Source organism: Natrix helvetica (assembly GCF_964273705.1).
Source record: "Natrix helvetica genome assembly, chromosome: 14".
Classification (NCBI taxonomy): domain Eukaryota; kingdom Metazoa; phylum Chordata; class Lepidosauria; order Squamata; family Natricidae; genus Natrix; species Natrix helvetica.
In genome coordinates this window covers 7,294,685-7,314,134 of record NC_138564.1, presented here as the reverse complement: position 1 = coordinate 7,314,134, position 19,450 = coordinate 7,294,685, and the positions used below count along the sequence as shown (strand labels likewise).

Below are 19,450 nucleotides of genomic sequence, written 5' to 3'. Positions count from 1 at the left end.
TATTCTATGATCCATCCATCCATCATCTATCATATCTATCTATCTCTCTGTCTCTCACTGTTTCTCTCTCTCTCTGCCTGCCTATTTGTGTCTGTTTAGTCTGTCTGTCTGTCTGTCTCTCTCTCTCTCTCTCTCTCATCTGTCTTCTATCTATTTTCCATTTATATTCTATGATCCATCCATTCATCCATCATATCTATCTATCTCTCTGTTTCTCTCTCTTTCTCTGCCTGCCTATTTGTGTCTGTTTAGTCTGTCTCTCTCTCTCTCTCTCTCTCTCTTTTCCATTTATATTCTATGATCCATCCATTCATCTATCATATCTATCTCTCTGTCTCTCACTGTTTCTCTCTCTCTCTCATATATATATATATATATCTATCTATCTATCTATCTATCTATCTATCTATCTATCTATCTATCTATCTGTCTATGTCTATGTCTATGTCTATGTCTATGTCTATGTCTATGTCTATGTCTATGATGTATATGTATATGTATATGTATATGTGTTTGTGTTACAACCCCTGGTATGCCCAAATATGGGAGGAAGCTCGCTACTCCCCCTTTCTGTTCTTCGGCTCATTACAGAAAACCATCCAGGCAGAAAACCATATTTTTAATTTTTAATGTTGCCTTTTTTATATTTGTGTTGTATTTGTGCTGATAAATAAATAAAGGGAGACTAGTATAGCTTGAAATAGATCTATACTAGTCTTCCTTTATTTATTTATCAGCACAAATACAACACAAATTTTATGTATATGTAACACAAATACATACATACATACATACATACATACATACATACATACATACATACATATATACTGTGTATGTGTATATATGTATATGTGTGTGTGTGTGTGTGTGTATATATCTTTCTCTCATCTATCTTATCTATCTATATCATCTCTGTCTTTTACTTATCTTCCATCCATATTCTATCATCCATCCATAATCTCTCTCTCTCTCTTCTATCTATCTACACACACACACACACGCACACATACTCACCTATTTTCTATCAGAATTCAGTATTGCAGACTAATTCTGCCCACAGCCTGGAATTCGATCCTGAACGTCTCGATGTTGACTCAGCCTTTCATCCTTCCAAGGTTGGTAAAATGGGGGCAAGAGGCTGACTCTGTAAACTGCTTAGAGGGGGCTATAAAGTCTCTATTGCTACTGCTGTTGCTATTAAGAAGAATCCTGCGGAACCATCTGCATTCGTTTCTCAGGTGCTTCTTTGATGACCATCAAAACCCTTCGTTATAGGGCTATAAGAATATTCACTGGCGGTAAAAACGAGTCCACTCTCAAAACAGCACTTCCGATTCCCAAATTATTTGCAGCGCAATTTGAGGCCGTTTCTTTCTGGGTGTTTTTCGTTTTTGCGCATGGCCATTTTTGATTTTCTTTTTTTTTTAAAAAAAAAAGATAGATCGGAATTGGGAAAAATAAAAAACAGAAAATGTGACTCACCGGAGTTGCTGGAGGCAGCTGTTGAGGTTCTTCAGTGGCTCTTTACTCACAATTGATGGGGGTTTCAGCAGCTCTTCTAGCAAAGTAGCAGAGACAGGACAATCGGGAATCTTCACCGGGGTCACTGGACTTGAACCTGTCTCACCCTTGAGTTTCTTCTTCAAAAGAAAACAAAAGACCATCGACAACAAGCTTACTTTCAAGGTTTACAGTCAACAGTAGAGAATGTCAACCCTGAAGCTGACCTGACCGAAGCCATCTTGACCGCTTCAGTGTTGCAACACTGAAGATAGGTAGAGGGGATTTGAGATAGCTGGGATTTTGTAGCCAAAACAAAATACTTTCTCTTGAGAAGCAAGGTCATTCTCACACCTGGACCGTGGAAGGAGGAGGGAAGTCACCATACAACCAGACGGTGCTGTGATTGGACCATGTGACTGGTTGTTTTGAGAAAGTGTCAAAACTTTTACTTTTAATTAGGTAAAAACCGCAGGAGCCTTCAGAGTCGGTTTTCACCAGCTATGTGCTGATATTGTGTGTGTGTGTGTGTGTGCGTGTGCGTGTGTGTGTATTATAGGAGATACAACCCCTGGTATGCCCAAATATGGTTCGATTCCCAGTAAGGGTATGGCTAGCTGATGAGAGCTAAATAGCTTGAAATAGATCTATACTAGTCTCCCTTTATTTATTTATCAGCACAAATACAACATATTTATATCCTATAAAGCTGTTCTTTGAGGAATCTACCTGCCTCTGAGTTTTGCTTGCTATGGGTCTACTACTTGGAACCCTGACAGAGAACTTAAGAGGGCTTCCCTAGATCCAGAGACCCCAATAGAGGTAGACCTCGACTTACAACCATTTTTTAGTAACATGGCAACTGGCATGTATTTAGAATAGAATAACAGAGTTGGAAGGGACCTTGGAGGTCTTCTAGTCCAACCCCCTGCTCAGGCAGGAGACTCTAAACCACTTCAGACAAAGGGTTATCCAACCTCCTCTTTTAAAAGTCCAATGTTGTAGCATTCACAACTTCTGGAGGCAAGCTGTTCCACTGATTAATTGTTCTCACTGTCAGGAAATTCCTCCTCAGTTCTAAGTTGCTTCTCTCCTTGATTAGTTTCCGCCCATTGCTTTTTGTCCTGTCCTCAGGTGCTTTGGAGAATAGCTTGACTCCCTCTTCTTTGTGGCAGCCCCTGAGATATTGGAAGACTTCTATCATGTCTCCCCTAATCCTTCTTTTCATTAAACTAGACCTACCCAGTTCCTGCAACCGTTCTTCATGTGTTTTAGCCTCCAGTCCCCTAATCACCTTTGTTGCTCTTCTCTGCACTCTTTCTGTCATTATTTATGACGGCTGTAGTGTCCTGAGATCGTATAATCCCCTTCTGACAAACAAAGTCAATTTCACTTCATAATTTAACAGCTGCAGTGATTCACGTAACAGCCATGTCAAGGAAGATCGGAAAACGGGGCAAAACTCACTTCGCTAATATCTCACACTGTGTGGTCGTAAACCGAGGACTATCTATATACACAGCTGGACTGCAGCAACCAGGAGGTCCTTCATAAATCCAGTCTCACACAGTGGCTAAAAGCAAAAAAAAAAAAAGGCAACGTCCAGATTCCAAAACACCATCTGGATTGCAGGCTTGGGATCGAGGCTAAGGGGAAAGCTGTGTGTGTATGACAACGGAGGGATAATCTGCATTTCTCAAGATACCTTTTTCATTTTCCCCTGTTTCAAATCCAGCTTCAGCTGCTGGTTCTGTTGGAGCAGGGTCTTGATGCTGCTCTTCAGTTCAGACATTTTCGCCTGGAGCATGAATTTATCTTTCTGAGTTATGGACAGATCATCCCTCACCATCTCCAGTTCCGTCTTGAGGTCCTAGAAGGAAGCACGGATAGCCAAGAAACCATTAACAGAATCCTTTATTGGCCAAGTGTGATTGGACACACGAGGAATTTTGCCTAGGATGGGAAACCCCTCTAGAATCCAGTGAAAATACCTGGAGAACCAACTGCATGCCTTCCAACTCCTTCTGACTGCGTTGCTCGGTCAAATCCAGCTGTTGCTTCAGAGCTTGGAGCTCCCTCTCTTTCTGATCCACTTCCCATTTCAGGTCTTCCAGCTGCAAGGACAGACAGACAAGTCAAAGTCATGGCAAGCTTCGGACGGACTCTTCCTGCGGGAGAGGTCAATAGCCCAAGAATGTAGGCTTCCATTCAGTGCAAAGCAAAGTAGATTTCAAAGGGGGCTCTCAATGAAACTGACACCCCTGATGTCAGGAGTTTGGCAAGATTCTGTCTACAGGCGAGGAACAATAAAGGACACTGCTCAGAGGTAACTCTGCATGTCTCGCTCGGTTTTTGGAGCCTGACAACAATCTTTGGGAGTGCCAACTGAACCAGGAAGCATTTGGTGGCAATCAGATCTACCATTTTACTACATATTATCTAGGGGAGTACCAATGGGCTGCAATAGAACACAATGAAAACAAAATGCTTAACAATATTTGTCTTTTCCCCACCTCAGTTAAAAAGTGTAAACTTTACACTTCAAGGGAAACGTTAAAATAATTACGGTTTGCCCTTCTTCTATTCCCCATCCCTCGCCCGCCCCTGCTCTGATATGCCTTTTCAGAATACACTGAATAAAGGAGAATATTTGTAGCTCAGGGTTCAAATGAGGGGCCCTTGGTGCTCTCTTGAGCTCGGTGGTTTTCTTGCAGACGTTTGATGACTCAACTAGGGAGTATCATCAGTGCTAGAAAGGGTTGGGTTTGGAGAGAGAGGGGGGGAGGGAAGGAAGGAGGACTGTGGGGTCCTCGGTGCTCTCTGAGCTTGCTTGTTTTCTTGCAGACGTTTCATCACCCAACTAGGCGACATCATCAGTGCATTGATGACGTTACCTAAGTTTGGGTGATGAAACGTCTTGTCAGATTTCCTAAAAAGGCCCCGATTGATTCATAGGCATCAAGTCAAGTTTACAGTGCAAAACCAGTCATTTATTAGCACCATTAGGCAAGATCTGTTCGCAGTCAAGCCTCTGCTTCGTTTGGTTTCTCTCTGAACTTTACCCCTGTTCCTTCCCTCCCCTCAGTCTGTGTCATCAATCACATTACCCTATAAGATGCACCCCTCCCAAACCGGCTGCAGCAATCTGAGATCCGACTCCAGCCGAGAGTATGCGTGGATTGCACTCCCCCCCAAAAAAAATTCTGTCCCCAGGACAACACTGAGTGTTGACAACATCTGCAAGAAAACAAGGAAGCTCAGAGAGCACCAAGGATCCCACGTAGAACATTTCCAATGCAGTTGCACCATAGATTCTTCACCAATTCAGATCTTTTCCCCCTTCCACCCAATTTCCTTTTCACTGGCGATTGTCTTCTTCTACTTGTGTTCCCTCAGTGCTTTTCTACGGCACATGTAAAGCCCAAGTGCTCATCAAGGAGGAAAGGAACGGCCAAGACCGAGATTTCACCTCTTGGTTTTCTACAGGTTGCTTGTCCAGTTGATCATCCAGCTGCTTCTGTAGAAGCTGAAGCTGGAACCGAGCATCTACCAGCTCTCGCTGGATCTGAGAGACTTCCTCGGAGTGCTTTCCATCTTCTGCCCTAGAACAGACAAGAGAGTAGAATCACCTTGGGAACAGCATCAATTGTTCTCAGAAACGACTGGCCTACAGCACTGATGAATGTGGACTGTAGATAGTCCTCAATTGAGCCCAAAATGTATGTGGCTAAGTGAAGCTTCTCAAGTCACAGTTAGCCCCTGGTACAACAGGAGTCCCCAACCTTTTGGACCTCACTAAATTCATAATTTTAAATCTCGCAGACCATTAATGTGATCTGCCTAATGGCTGGCTGGGTGGGCGTGGCTAGGTGGTCATGGGACTGAGTGGGCGTGGCCACCTCGATGGGCGATGGGCGCCTTGCCAACCTCTCCTTGCCACTCTTTGCCTGCCCTCCCAGGCTCCTTAGGGCAGGAAACAGTTGCTGGAGCTCAGCAGCCGCCAGAGAAAGAGTTGACAAAACAACTGGCTCAATTCAAATTGGATCTGACCGAGAAGGAGGCTCAGCAGAAGCACCTCACTGAGGACTAGGAGCATAGGCTTTCCAAGCAGAGGGAAGACCTGCGGGAGTGCAAGGCCAGGTGCCGGCGCCTGGAGGCTCAGCGGGCTGAGATGGTCAGCCAGTTCCAGGCCATGATGCAGTCCCACTGGAACGAGGCCCTCCGGCTCTTCACCACCAGCGGCTCTTCCCTCCAGCCTTCGCCCAAAGCCCCCCACCAGGAGGCTGAAGCAGACCCCAAGTCAGAATTTCTGCCCCCCTCAAAAAGACCCCAAGGGGGGAGACTCTCTGCAGCAACACAAGCGTTCATTGCCCGTATCCATCCTGTAGTTTGAGGACCCCTGATTTAGTGCAATATAAAAAATGCAAATGATTTTTCTGCGGGTCGCCAAACTTTTCTTGCGGACCAGCAGTCTTAAAAGTTAGCTAAAGGTAAATGGAAGCCCAAGGAGGGGTTGGACTTAGTTCGCTTGTGGCCACGTAGAGATTCCAGGCTGGTACCTCTTTTAACTCCCCCCCCACCAGGTTCCACCAGTCCTTCTGTAGGTTGCCTCTCCAGCTCATTGCCCCAGGTACGCAAGCTCATTTGCCCGCTTCACGCACGACTAAGGCAGCCAACTGCGCATGGCCTTAGAAACGTCAGGGTTTAAACACTCACTGCAGCTTGTCGACTTCAGCCTGGAGAGCCCCAATCAGGACTTCTTTGGCTTGGAGCTCTCGCTTGACCTCACCGAGTTCCAGGGAAGCAGCTTTATAATGCCGACGGTTGTGCGCCGACTCCGTTTTCGTCGCCGTAACCTGCCACAGCGCGATGTATCGTTATAACAATGGCAAAACGTAGCCCTTTCCCAACCTCGAGAAAGAGGGGGTGGGGGTTTCCTACGGATGGGGTTTCAGCTCCCCACACTAGGAGGTTCCAGCTGGGTTGGCTAGGAATTTTGGCCTTCCTGTCTCTGACGTAACAAGAGAGCAACTCAAAAAAAAAAAAAAAAAAAAAGAGCTGCCCAAAGAATTAAGGATGGTGAAGCACAAAATGATGCAGCTATCCTTAGTAAGGTGGGTAAACTGAAATGGCTGAGCCAATTCGAACGTACCGTATTTTTCGGAGTATAAGACGCACCTTTCCCCCCCCTAAAAGAGGGTGAAAATTTGGGTGCGTCTTATACATTGAATGTAAGCCCACCCACCCATCGTCCCCCACCCTTTGGCCTCTGCCTCCCAGCAATTTACCTCCTTGCAGCAAACGGGGGAAATGGAGCTTGCGGAGGCTGCAATAGGCTGTAGCAATCCCCGCAGCCTGAAACAGCTGATGATCGGGAGGCGGGCTTAAACTGAAAGTGAAAATTGCAGTTTGCTCCACAAGGCAGAGGCCGATTTTTTTTTTCTTGTGCTAATCAGGCTGTTTGCTGCAAGAAGGTAAGTCAATAGCTGTAAATGCCTATAGAATGTTCAAATGATTAGACTTATTTTTTTAAAGACTGCTTTATTATTCCTTAACCGAACTCTGAAGGCTTTCAGCCAGGACTGTACCTGTTCCTTGAGACTGAGGACGTTGGCTTTTTCTGTCTCCAAAGCCATTTGCAGAGTCTGAATCAGCTGCTTCATCTTTTGATCTTCTTCTTCTTTGCTCCTCAGAACCGCCTGGACCTGGAAGATGGGGAGATCGCAAAGCAGAGAACGCACCTTTTACTTCTGCGCTTGTGTATTATTTCGTGCGTCCGCACGACAAAGGACCTGCCTTGGCACTGGAGACTTGCTGGATGAGAGTCAGGGGAGCTACGGTCTAAAACAGGGGTGTGCAACTCGATTTTGTTGAAGACCACATCTGGGTTGTGTTTGACCTCAGGAGGGAGGGGCAGAGGGGCGTAGCCAGGGGGCCTGGCCAGCTTGAAGTCACTTGTGGAGGTAAGTGGGAGGAGGAGGAGGAGAAGTTTTCATAATAATGGAAAAAGAGAAGGATAAGGGCTTTTTTATAGAGGAGGAGGAGGAGAAAGAAGATGAGAAGGAGAAAGAGAAGAAGGAGGAGGAAGATGAGAAAGAGGAGAAAGAGAAGGAAGATGAAGAGGAGGAAGAGAAAGAGGAGAAGGAGAAAGAGAAGGAAGAAGAAGAGGAAGAGGAGGAGAAAGAGAAGGAAGTGGAAGAGGAGAAATAAGAGAAGGAGAAAGAGGAAGAGGAGAAAGGAGGAGGAGGAAGAGGAGGAGGAAGAGGAGAAGGAGGAATAGGAGGAGGAGAAAGAGAAGAGAAGGAGAAAGAGAAAGAAGAGGAGAAAGAGAAGGAAGAGGAAGAGAAGGAGGATGAATAGGAGGAGAAAGAGAAGGAGGAGAAAGAGAAAGAAGAGGAGAAGGAGAAAGAGGAGAAGAGGATGAATAGGAGAAGAAAGAGAAGGAGGAGTAGGAGGCGAAGGAGAAGTCTACCTGGAGATTCAATTGCACCAAATCCGCCTCTCTCTTGGCCAGAGCCGCTTCCAGGATGCGGTTGTGCTCTCTCAGAGCTGCGTTGGACTGGCCAAGGCCAGTGAGCTTTCCCCGCTCGTGTTCGAGTTCCAGCGAAAGCTTCTTGTTGGCCTCTTCCAAGCGCTTGATCTTCCTCCGGAAGCCTCTTGCTTCTTGAAGCTGCGGGGCCACACAAACAATAAAGGCACTGAACTGCATCCTCCGTTAAAAATAAAACAAAATACTGTCCCCTCTCCCTGAAGACCTTTCTCAGGGGTATCTCAGCATCACCCAAGGATGCGGCCCAAAACAAGATTTGGATGGCTAGAAACTACACTTAATTCTGAAGACGAGACGGACAAGATAGCTTACACTTCCAAGGGACCCATTTCTTTCTTTTCTTCAACTCTTGGAAATACTTGAGTTTGTTTTTTAATCTAATAGGGCAACGACTTCTAAACAAACTCAACTCTCTCCTGGCACTGATGATGTTACCTACTTGGGTAATGAAACGCTTGGGAAAAAACGGGACAACAAGGACCCCCCACACACAGTCCCCGCCTCCTCCTCCTCCTCCTCCTCCTCCTCCTCCTCCTCCTCCACAAATACCACTCCCTCCTAGCACTGGTGATGTTACACAGTACGGTCATGAAACATTTGCAAGAAAACAACCCAGCTCGGAGAGCCTCAAGGACCCCCCAGTTTTCAACCTAACTTGGATAAGAGTTGACTGCTTGCCTCTAACTCCGCCATTTTTCAGGAATTGGGGTTAAAGGATTGAAATTGGATGATGGAAAATGCCAAAGATGTTGACTCCTTCACTCCTGATCAAGAACCAAGAAAGGCTTCAATGGGGTTTCAAGCAACACTTTGGCCATATCCAACTCAACGAACCAACGCACACTCGATTGTGGAGTCAAACCAGTTGCATTATGGCTTGGTTACGTCTAGGTAAGATGGCGGAGCAACCCAATAAACCGGGGGGGGGGGGGGCAAACTCAAGGCCCGTGGGCCGCATCCAGCCCACAATGTGATCGGATCCGGCCCGCGAGGCCGTCCTGGTCTACCCAATGCGAAGAGGAAAGACCGGGCCAAGTCTATGTAACGCGGAAGAGGAAACATGCCAGCAGTTTGAGGAGTGGCATCAAACTAGCCACACCCACCCCGTCGGCCACATCCGCCCGGCCCCCTGAGGTCAACCACAGGGCCCTCAGTGAAATTGAGTTTGACACCCCTGCAAGGAGCCATTTAGCCATTACCTCATCTTCAAGCTCAAGGACCTTCTCTCGGTATTCCTCCAGTTCTTGGCTGGTGAGCGAGATGACTTCCTGAAGCTCCTTCTCCAGAACCATCTTACTGTGGGTTAGGGACTGCAATTCCGCCTCCAGAGTCCGGATCCTTTCCTGAAGGCCAGAGGAACATTCTGGGTTAGTGTCCCCGCTTGAACAAGGGTGCAATGGTTTTAGAACTGCGGTGACCAACCAGTGGCCCGTGGAACACTGGTGGTCTGCGAGAACATTTTGGTGGTCTACAGAAAAATTATTTGCATTTTTTATATTGCACTAAATCAGGGGTCCTCAGACTACGTCCCCTGGGTCAGATACGTGCAATGAACGCTTGTGTTGCTGCAGAGAGTCTCCCCCTTCAGGGTCTTTTTGTGTGGGTCGGAGGGGGGCAGGAATTCCAACTTGGGGTCTGTTTCAGCCTCCTGGTGGGGGGCTTTGGGCAAAGGCTGGAGGGAAGAGCCGCTGGTGGCAAAGAGCCGGAGGGCCTCGTTCCAGTGGGACTGCATCATGGCCTGGAACTGGCTGACCATCTCAGCCCGCTGAGCCTCCAGGCGCCAACACCTGGCCTTGCACTCCCGCAGGTCTTCCCTCTGCTTGGAAAGCCTATGCTCATAGTCCTCAGTGAGGAGCTTCTGCTGAGCCTCCTTCTCGGCCAGATCCAATTTGAACTGAGTTGTTTTGCCAACTCTTTCTCCTGGTGGCTGCTTAGCTCCAACAACTGCTTCCTGTTGGGACCCTAAGGAGCCCAGCGAGGAGTGGCTGGGAGGGGAGGGGCGAGCAGAGGCCGGAAAGGCGCCCCTTGATGTGAGTGACATTGCATTGGCCACGCCCACCCAGTCACCTGACCGCCTAGCCACGCCCACCCAGCTGGTCATTAGGCAGATCATATTCGTGGTCCGCGGGATTTAAAATTTTGAATTTAGTGAGGTCTGAAAGGTTGGTGACCCCCGTTTTAGAAGATCAAGGAAATGAGGGTTGCTTACCAGGCTAGCGTGGTTATTTTCACTCTCGGAGAACTGGGCCTTGAGTTCATTCAGCTCAGCTTCGGACGACTCCTTGGCCGCAAGGGCCTCCTGAAGGCGCCGGCTGAGAAGGCCAACGGCGTTCTCATACGCTTTGTGCTTGGCCTTCATCTCCTTCTGCGCCGTGCTCAGATCGCAGCCCAACCTGTTCATTTTCTGCCTCTGTTCGGTAATGGCCCTACAAAGGGAACCCGACAGCAAAGGACAGTCAGTAAAGGAGCACGGTGGCTAAGACGCTGGCAGACGAGCAGCAAGCTCGCGTTCGAGACCCGAGTGGTGGATGGGGCGAGCTCCCGTCCTTGGCTCCAGCTCCTGCCAGGGACATAAATGAGCTCCCAAATGGGCACGCCCCAGTGATGTCACCGGGTAATCCTTTCAACCCAGAAGCCCTTTCGTGTGTTGTGGCCCTCCAGCAGCTGAAGAGATGGCGTGGGAGTCAGGGTCAGCATCAGAGCTCCGAGGGGAAAGAGGGAATGGAACTGTCAGAGAGAGAGAGAGAGAGAGGCAGAACCCGGTCTGTCCGTCAGCCCTCAGATGGAGAGTCAACAACCCCCAGGTCTGGAGATGGCTGATGAGGAAGAGGAGGAACAGCTGGGTCCAGTGCCTGACGCGCAGATGCACAGAAAGCAGAGGAGAGGAGAGCAGTGGAAATCGATGGGCCGGTCCTTGGGACGGAAGAGCCACTGCTGCTAGTGAAGCCCCACCCTAGCTCTGGGGATGAAAGGCAGGGGGCAGAGATGAATAGGTGTGGCAGACAACTCATATTCTGCCGGGAATATGAGAGGAGCGCCCCAACTGGGCGTTCCCCCTCCCCCCAGTGACGTCACTGGGTAATCAACCCGGAAATAATTCAGTGCTTCTGACACGAGTGCGATGTAAGCAGTTAGTAATACAGGTAGTACTTGACGTACAGTGGGAAGGTTGTAAAGCACAATGTCACAATAACACGCCAACTGACAATGTACAATTCTTAGGACAGAATCAACAGTATGCCATAACACGCGTTACTTCGCCCTCCAAGTTTTGTAATGGTCAAAAGGGCAAATAGGTTACCTAAGAACGGATACCGGTAACGCGTTAAGATGTAGCTAAAGTAACGCAAGCCGTACTCACATCTTGGTTTCCTGTTGCATTTCGTCGACTTGTCGCTTTAGGTCTTCGTTGACTTTGACGAGAGCTGACATCTGCTCTTGGTCAAACCGCAAAGACTGGGAAATGTGGAAAAAGCACGGAAGAAAAATTAAAACAATACGTCCTTTAATGCGGCGAGCTTACAAATGTAGGGACAAGCCTGGTTTAAAGAAAGAAACGCAGGCAGCCCTCGAGTTACGACCACCACCCAGGCCAAAATTTACGTGGCTAAGGGAAAACATTTGGCTAAGCGAGTTTGCCCGCAGGTTATGACTTCTCTTGCCACCGTTAAGCGAATCGTTTCCTTCGTGAATTCAGTCACAGGGTTGTTAAGTGAGCCCCGTTTCTCCATCAACGTTGTCAGAAGCTCACAAAACGGGATCCCGTGACACCCGGGACACTGTGACCGTCATAAATATGAGACAGTTGCTAAGCCTCCCAATTTTGGTCACGTGACTATGTGGATGCTGCAAGAGTCGTAGGTGTGAAAAATGGTCAGGGTTTTCAGCATGGTCGTAACTTCAGTCACTAAATGAACTGTTGTAAGTGGAGGGCTGTCTGTACTGTGAGTTATGTTTACTTTACTTTACTTTTTAATTTACTTTTTCTTTACTCTTTACTTTACTCTTTACTTTATTTTTTACTTTACTTTACTTTTGACTTTACTCTTGACTTTACTCTTGACTTTACTCTTGACTTTACTTTTTACTTTACTTTTTACTTTACTCTTTACTTTACTCTTTACTTTACTTTTTCTTTACTTTACTCTTTACTTTATTTTTTACTTTACTTTTTACTTTACTCAACCCTTTACTTTACTTTTTACTTTACTCTTTACTTCACTTTTTACTTTACTTTACTGATTAGCCCTTGGGCCGTATCAAAGTGCAGAGTTCCAGACACAAATTATTACTAAAATCGGATAAAAACAATTTAAAATGAAAATGGAATAAAATGCCACTTAGAATGAAAGTAGAATAAAATACAATTCAAAATGAAATTCAAATAAAACACAATTCAAAATGAAATCGGAATAAAAAATACAATAATTTAATACAGGGATAAATAAACTATGATAAAATTATATTTCAGAGTTACTCTTACAACCTACCCCTGATTATGAAAAAAAAAAGAACGATTTAAAAAAAAGGAGGGAAAAAAACCACAGAAATGTCTCGGGTTTTTTTTTCTATTCGTTTCTTAAATTCAGCTTTCCTTCCCACCTGTAGCTCTGTCTCCATGTCGTTTCGTTCTTTCTGAGCCAGTTGGAATTGGCTCTCCAATTCCTCCAACTGCTGTTGAATTTGCAACAGTTCCTTCGCTAGCTTGGAGTTCTCCAGCTCCGTGGATTTCTTCTCACCCTGAAGCTGAAGGAATTGCCGCTTCAGGTCTTTGATTTCACCGTCCAGCTTCTTCTTGGTGGACTTCAGTTCGCTGATGAGCTGGTCTTTGGACACGGCATCTCGCCGGTAGGCTTCCACCATCACCTGCGGGTCAAGAGCCAAACATAATTCTTTGATGGAAAATATTACGGGATATCAAACTCTGTTTTTACAGGAAGCTGGCAGTTGGGAACCCAAGAAATATATATATATTTACCGCTTTATAAAACCCTAGTAAGACCACAGTGCAACCAATTTTGATCACTACAAAAAAGATGTTGAGACTTTGGGGGGAAAAAAAAGACCAGAGAAGAGCAACTAAGATGATCAAAGGCCTGGAGACTAAACCATATGGAGGATGGCAGCAGGATTTGGGTCTGGCTAGTCTAAAGAAAAGAAGAATTAGGGGTGACAGGATAGCAGAATTTCAGTATTTGAGGAGCTGCCACAAAGAAGAGGGGGTCAAATTATTCTCCAAAGCACCGGAGGGCAGGACAAGAAACAACAGATGGAAACTAATCAAGGAGAGAAGCAACCTCTGGAATTGAGAAGAAACTTCCTAACAGGGAGGACAATTAACCAGTGGAACAGAAGTTGCCTTCAGAAATCGTAGGTGCTTCATCACTGGAGGTTTTCAAGAAGAAACTAGTCGCTTGTCTGAGATGGTATAGGTTGTCCTGCTTGAGTAGGGGGCTGGACTAGAAGATCTCCAAGGTCTCTTCTAGTTCTGTTCTGTTCTATTTCTATTCCTATTCCAGATGTTAAACACATGTAATCTAAAAGTGAAAAAAAAAATAGCTTGATTTTTTGGGGGGGAAAAACCTCCCACAATTCCCAGGCAGGAAACTATAGTTGAGCAACAGATAGTTCTCAATTTACAAGCATAGATTTAGCAACTGTTCGAAGTTATGAACAGCAGTGAAAAAAAGTGACTTACAGCCAGTCCTTGAACCTACGGCTTGTTCATTGTATAGGTTCTCCTGCTTGAGCAGGGGGCTGGACTAGATGATCTCCAAGGTCTCTTCTAGTTCTGTTCTGTTCTATTAAAGGATTAAAATTAGGGCACTTGGTAACCACCATGGATTCAGCATGGTTGCCCTTGGTGACCGTCCCATCCGGCTCCCAACAAGCGAAGTTAATGGCAGAAGCCCGATTGGTTAGATTCACTTAAGAACGGCAGTATATTGGTGGGATATGGATCTGGTTTACAGGATTAATTCAGCATATGCTAGAACTCATAATGTTCCAAGGGAGGTACATATTAAATTTCTTAGGAGGACCATGAGGGATGAGGTGCTAAGGGCCCAAAGGGAGGGACCATTAAAATATAAAGAAATTACCATTCTTAAGCAAATTCCGAAAAAAATAAGAGAAAGAAGGAGGAAGTATTCCTCCTTATCAAAGAAATTATACAATAAAGGAGTTTGGTTTAGATGGTTATTGCCAGAGGGAATGTTGATTTTCTGGGAGGGAAACAGAATTAGAATACAGTGGAGGAGGCTGAAGCATTCATTAAAAAACATTTTTCTCTCCTAGAGGACGAAAATAGGGGAGGTGGTGAAAAAAGTAATAATGTACAAGATATGAAGGAGCGGGGGGAGCTGTGGCTCCATCTGGGGGCAGGGAGGAGGGAGCAATATCGAAAAGGCTCAAGTCACAAAAATAAATGTATTTGAAATATTATTGTAATTGTTGATATAGATAGTGACAAAGAAAGAGATGATTGAACACATGGTTGATATAATGTAGAACAGGATTCTGTTTATGCTTATCTTTCATACGTTGTTTTTAACATTGTAAAAATTGTGAGATTTGGAGGGATTTCTACCACTAGCACGGGAGCTGCCAAAATTTTCTATGTACCTTTTTACCTTTCCCCATAAATGCTTAAAAACCAATAAAATTCTTTAAAAAAAGAACGGCAGTATATTCACTTAGCAACCGAAGCAAAAAAGCAAAGGTTGCAGAATTGAGCGCGACTCATTGAATGCTGACCTTGCTTAGCAACGGAAACGGTCCCAAACCTACAAATCTGGTTTGTTTAAGTCGAGGATTATCTGTATTATTTCAGGGGGGTTAATTGGACAGTGACAATTAAAGGCAAGGAATAAAACATTTCATATTTTCCACTTTCTCCAAAGTGAGAAAATCTAGCAAAAAGAACACGCATAGGTACCTTCTGTTGGACATACTGTTCCTTCACTTTCTGGGTCTGCTTCTTTAGGTTTGCACTTTCCTGTTGCAAGTTTTCCACCTACCAGAACAAAAAGAGGAAACGTTGGATAAGAACTAAGTCTGCACCTCCATAACTGTCTGATTTGGCTCTGCAACCCAACAAGACAGACATAGACTTCAGAGGAGAATCAGAACTGCAGAAAAAACAATGGCTACCAACCTGCCTTCCAAGGAGGACCTGTACGCTGCACGAGTCAAAAAGAGGGCTGGGAAAATATCTACAGACCCCTCGCATCCTGGACATAAATTGTTTCAACTTCTACCGTCTAAACGACACTATAGGGCACTGCACACCAGGACAACTAAACACAAGGACAGGTTCCCCCCCCCCCCCCGAACGCCATCACTCTGCCAAACAAATAATTCCCTCACCACTGTCAAACTATTAAGGCTGCATTACTATTACTATTAGTCTTCTCATCGTTCCTGTCACCCATCTCCTCCCACTTATGACTGCGGGACTGTAACTTTGTTGCTTGTATCCTTACGATTTATATTGATATTGATTGTTTCCTGATTGCTTATTTGTACCCTATGACTAGCATTAAGTGTTGTACCTTGTGATTCTTGACGAATATATCTTGTCTATGTATACTGAGGAAGGGGGAGGAGGAAGAGAAAGAGAAGGAAGAGGAAGGAGCAGGAGGAAGAGAAGGAGAAGAGGAAATGAAGAAGGAAGAGGAAGGAGAAAGAGAAGGAGGAAGAGAAGGAAGAGGAAGGAGAAGGAGGAAAAGGGAAAGGAAGGAAGAGGAAGGAGGAGGAGGAAGAGAAGGAGAAAGAGGAAGAGAAGAAGGAGGAGGAAGAGGAAGAGAAGAAGGAAGAGGAGGAGAAAGAGAAGGTGGATCAGCAATAGGTTAATAGGGAAGCCAGATTCGCTTAACAACCTTGTTACTAACTTAACAATGATTCACTTAAGAACGGTGTACAATGGAGCAACATTGACTTAAGAATGGTCTCGCCTAGCCACAGAAATTTTGGGCTCAACTGGGTTGTAAGTTGAGGATTACCTGTAGTAGCTAAGAACACCAAGCAAAAAGGGATGGTTAAATGCGGGGAAATGTATACCTGACTTGATTTGATGGCGATGTCTTGCTTGAGTTGCTCTAACACGTCCGAGGCCGCCTCGGTGTGGCCCCCCAAATGCTGGACGGATTCTTCCAGGCCTTCTTGTCCCGCCTTCGCCACCTGCAGGGCGACCTCTAGGACGATCTTCTCGTTCTGCAAATAGCGGATGGCGTCGTCCTTCGAGGTGGCCTCTCCTTGCAATTCAGCCAGCCTGGCCTCCAGTTCGTCGTAGCGCACCTGAAGCTCGCCCACGGTTTGGTCTCGGGTCTCTAACGCCTCTTGGGTGGAGGTCAATTGCCTCATGAGATCCAGCTGCTCCTGCTGCAGAGCCTCCACCTGGGCGTCTCGCTGTTGGAGCGTTAGTTTGACCTGCGCCAGGAAGACAAAGCAGTTCACTGTGATCTCCTCTCCAGGTAAAAGGAGGCAGTTCCTTCTACCTGGACTTAACTCTTAACTGGAGACGTCCCAAAGGTGCTTTTTCAAGAGGCAAATGGACTTCCTTGTTATTCGTTGGAGATGCTTCAGTTCTCATGAGAAGTGAAACATCTTCAACGAATAACAAGGAAGTGCAATTCCCTCTTGATTAGCAATAGCACTTAGACTTATATACCACTTCACAGTGCTTTTACAGCCCTCTCTAAGCGGTTTTACAGAGTCAGCCTCTTGCCCCCAACCATCTGGGGCCTCATTTTACCCACCTCGGAAGGATGGAAGGCTGAGTCAACCTTGAGGAAGGAAGGGAGGGAGGCAGGAAGGAAGGAGAAAAGGAAGAGCAATAGCAATACACTTAGACTTATATGCCACTTTGCAGTGCTTTTACAGCCCTCTCTAAGGGGTTTACAGAGTCAGCCTCTTCCCTCAACAATCTGGGTCCTCATTTTACCCACCTCGGAAGGATGGAAGGATGAGTCAACCTTGACCACTCAGGATCGAACTCCTGGCTGTGGGCAGAATTAAGTCTGCAATGCTGCATTCTAACCACTGTGCACCATGGATGGATGGATGGAGGGAGGGAGGGAGGAAGGGCAATAGCACTTAGATTTATATACCACTTCACAGTGCTTTCTAGGCCTCTCTAAGCAGTTTACAGAGTCAGCCTCTTGCCCCCAACAATCTGGGTCCTTATTTTACTCACTTTGGAAGGGTGGAAGGCTGAGTCCACCTTGAGCCAATCAGGATCGAACTCCTGGCTGTGGGCAGAATTAAGTCTGCAATGCTGCATTCTAACCACTATGCACCATGGAGGGAGAGAGGGTAATAGCACTTAGACTTATACACTGCTTCTCAGTGCTTTTACAGCCCTCTCTAAGCGGTTTACAGAGTCAGCCTCTTGTCCCCCAACAATCTGGTTCCTCCTTTTACCGACCTCGGAAAGATGGAAAGCTGAGTCAACCTTGAGCCCGGTGAGATTCGAACTGCCCAACTGCAGGCAGCTGGTGACCAGCAGAAAGAGCCTGCAGTACTGCACTCTAACCACTGCACCACCTTGAAAAGGCATCTTTGGGACAACCATAACCTGGATGGCCAAGGATCTCCAGAGATGCAAAATGTCTCTTGTACCTTTTCTAGCTCCTGCTCCAGAGCTACTGCTGAATCAGCCATCTTCTGAAGCTGTTCTTTCTCGTCCTCAAACTCCTCCAGTTTCCTATGCAAGTCGTCTTCCACCATACTCTTAGCCTCCTGGATCTGCAGAAAGGCCGCTTCCTGGTCTAGCATGTCAGCCTGGGCAGAAGCGTCAAGAAGTCGTTAAAATTGTGGAAACAACTGCCAAGGCGATGCGGAGAAATAGGAACTGCATGTGCGCAATTGAACTGCACCTTGATAGATTCTCAGCCAGACGTTTTTAGCTATACAATTTGAGGGTTAACCCTTTGAATGGTGCGGGAGGAGGAATGGATTTCCAGAGGGGAAAAATATTGCAGACTACAAGAACCATTTGCACCACTCTGGTGACCCTGAGGGCACAGACAATCCTCCAAGTGGCCTCAACGACCCTCTTAAAATGATGCAAACGACCAGCCATCTGCGAGTAATTTTGGAGTAAGATTCGTATTTTAATACGGAAAATACTTAAAAAGAAGATCAAGATGAAATCACAATCCTTTCTTTTGGGGTTAATGGAAAAAGATTTTTTGGGGGGGGGGAGAGAAATTGGAACTTGATCTTATATACGTTGACGTCAACAAGACTACTGTATGGGCAAAACAGAAAGGACTTTGCAAGATGAATGGCTACAGAAGTTGACGGAGGTGGCAGAGATTGGCTAAATTGACCATTTTGATCAAAGAAAGGAATATAAGGACTTTTGTTCCTACTTGAAAACCACTTCTGGACTTTGGGCTTGAGGTCGGGGGGGGGGGAATGAAACCTTGATTCTGGGTTTTATTGATCAGATTGATTTGTTGTTATAGAAATGGCTATTTATATTATTGTGAAAAAGTAAAAAGTTGAGGTCTGATGTTAATGCCTTATCTAGTGCAACAGAGAGAGTTGGAAGTCAATACCTTTTCTCTCCCCCCCCGCCACTTTTCTTACCCCTTCCCCTCCCCACTATGTCCTATTACCATGTTTCCCCCCAAAATAAGACAGGGTCTTATTTTCTTTTGACCCCCAAAATAAGCGCTTGGCCTTATTTTCGGGGAGGTCTTATTATTTTTGAGGTGCGGGAGGTGGCGAGCGTGGTCACCTCGTGGCTGCTGCTGTGTTGCAATATTTTTGGGGAGGGCTTATTTGTAGGGGAGGGCTTATTTTAGCGCATGTGCTCAAAAGTCTGATTGGACATTATCTGGGGAGGTCTTATTTTCGGGGAAATAGGGGATTTGCTTTTGTATTTTTCTATTTTATTCTAGAATCTAATAAAATGTTTAAAGGCTGGGATACTCCTAAGAACTTATTCCTTACCCATTTATGCAGATTTACAGCATTGTCAATCAAATAGGCTTCGTTCAGAAAATTTGTGTTGCATTTATCATATTGGTGGACATGCCCGAAAGCAAAAAAAAATACAGGAGAAAACATGGTTTGAAAAAATGACAAAACAACACAGTTTTGAAACCTGAAATATTTCTGTTGGTCATCTTACCGGAAAAATATGACAGAGGGAATACATATTTAATTTTACATGTATTAACTGCAGCTAGAATTGTATTTGTATTTACACAACAATGGAAAAGTGGAGAAATCCCAATGGATGAAAATGTAATTAACGAACTATTAGAATGTGCAGAAATGGATAGACTAACACTCATAATTAAGGAAGAAACTCATAAAAAAGGAAGAAACTGAATATTTTTTGACATGGGACTTATTTTATCAATGGTCAGCTAATAAAAAAAA

General features: G+C 45.6%; 2 protein-coding genes across 5 annotated transcripts in view; both read right to left on the bottom strand.

The window, feature by feature from the left end:
* Positions 1 to 19,450, bottom strand: part of CHFR (checkpoint with forkhead and ring finger domains) — a 179,424-nt gene that overhangs the window by 85,568 nt on the left and 74,406 nt on the right. The window lies entirely within an intron of this gene.
* Positions 1 to 19,450, bottom strand: part of GOLGA3 (golgin A3) — a 47,983-nt gene that overhangs the window by 3,245 nt on the left and 25,288 nt on the right. For all 4 annotated transcript variants that reach the window (XM_081966838.1, XM_081966837.1, XM_081966839.1 and 1 more), the window contains 14 exons: positions 17,675 to 17,836; positions 16,115 to 16,483; positions 14,991 to 15,068; positions 12,656 to 12,919; positions 11,415 to 11,509; positions 10,263 to 10,479; positions 9,253 to 9,396; positions 7,976 to 8,173; positions 7,092 to 7,208; positions 6,220 to 6,359; positions 4,973 to 5,105; positions 3,495 to 3,617; positions 3,209 to 3,373; positions 1,486 to 1,643 (listed from right to left, as the gene is read on the bottom strand). In XM_081966838.1, coding sequence (XP_081822964.1) covers positions 1,486 to 1,643; positions 3,209 to 3,373; positions 3,495 to 3,617; positions 4,973 to 5,105; positions 6,220 to 6,359; positions 7,092 to 7,208; positions 7,976 to 8,173; positions 9,253 to 9,396; positions 10,263 to 10,479; positions 11,415 to 11,509; positions 12,656 to 12,919; positions 14,991 to 15,068; positions 16,115 to 16,483; positions 17,675 to 17,836 — 2,363 coding nt within the window. The remainder of the gene's footprint in view (positions 1 to 1,485; positions 1,644 to 3,208; positions 3,374 to 3,494; positions 3,618 to 4,972; positions 5,106 to 6,219; positions 6,360 to 7,091; positions 7,209 to 7,975; positions 8,174 to 9,252; positions 9,397 to 10,262; positions 10,480 to 11,414; positions 11,510 to 12,655; positions 12,920 to 14,990; positions 15,069 to 16,114; positions 16,484 to 17,674; positions 17,837 to 19,450) is intronic.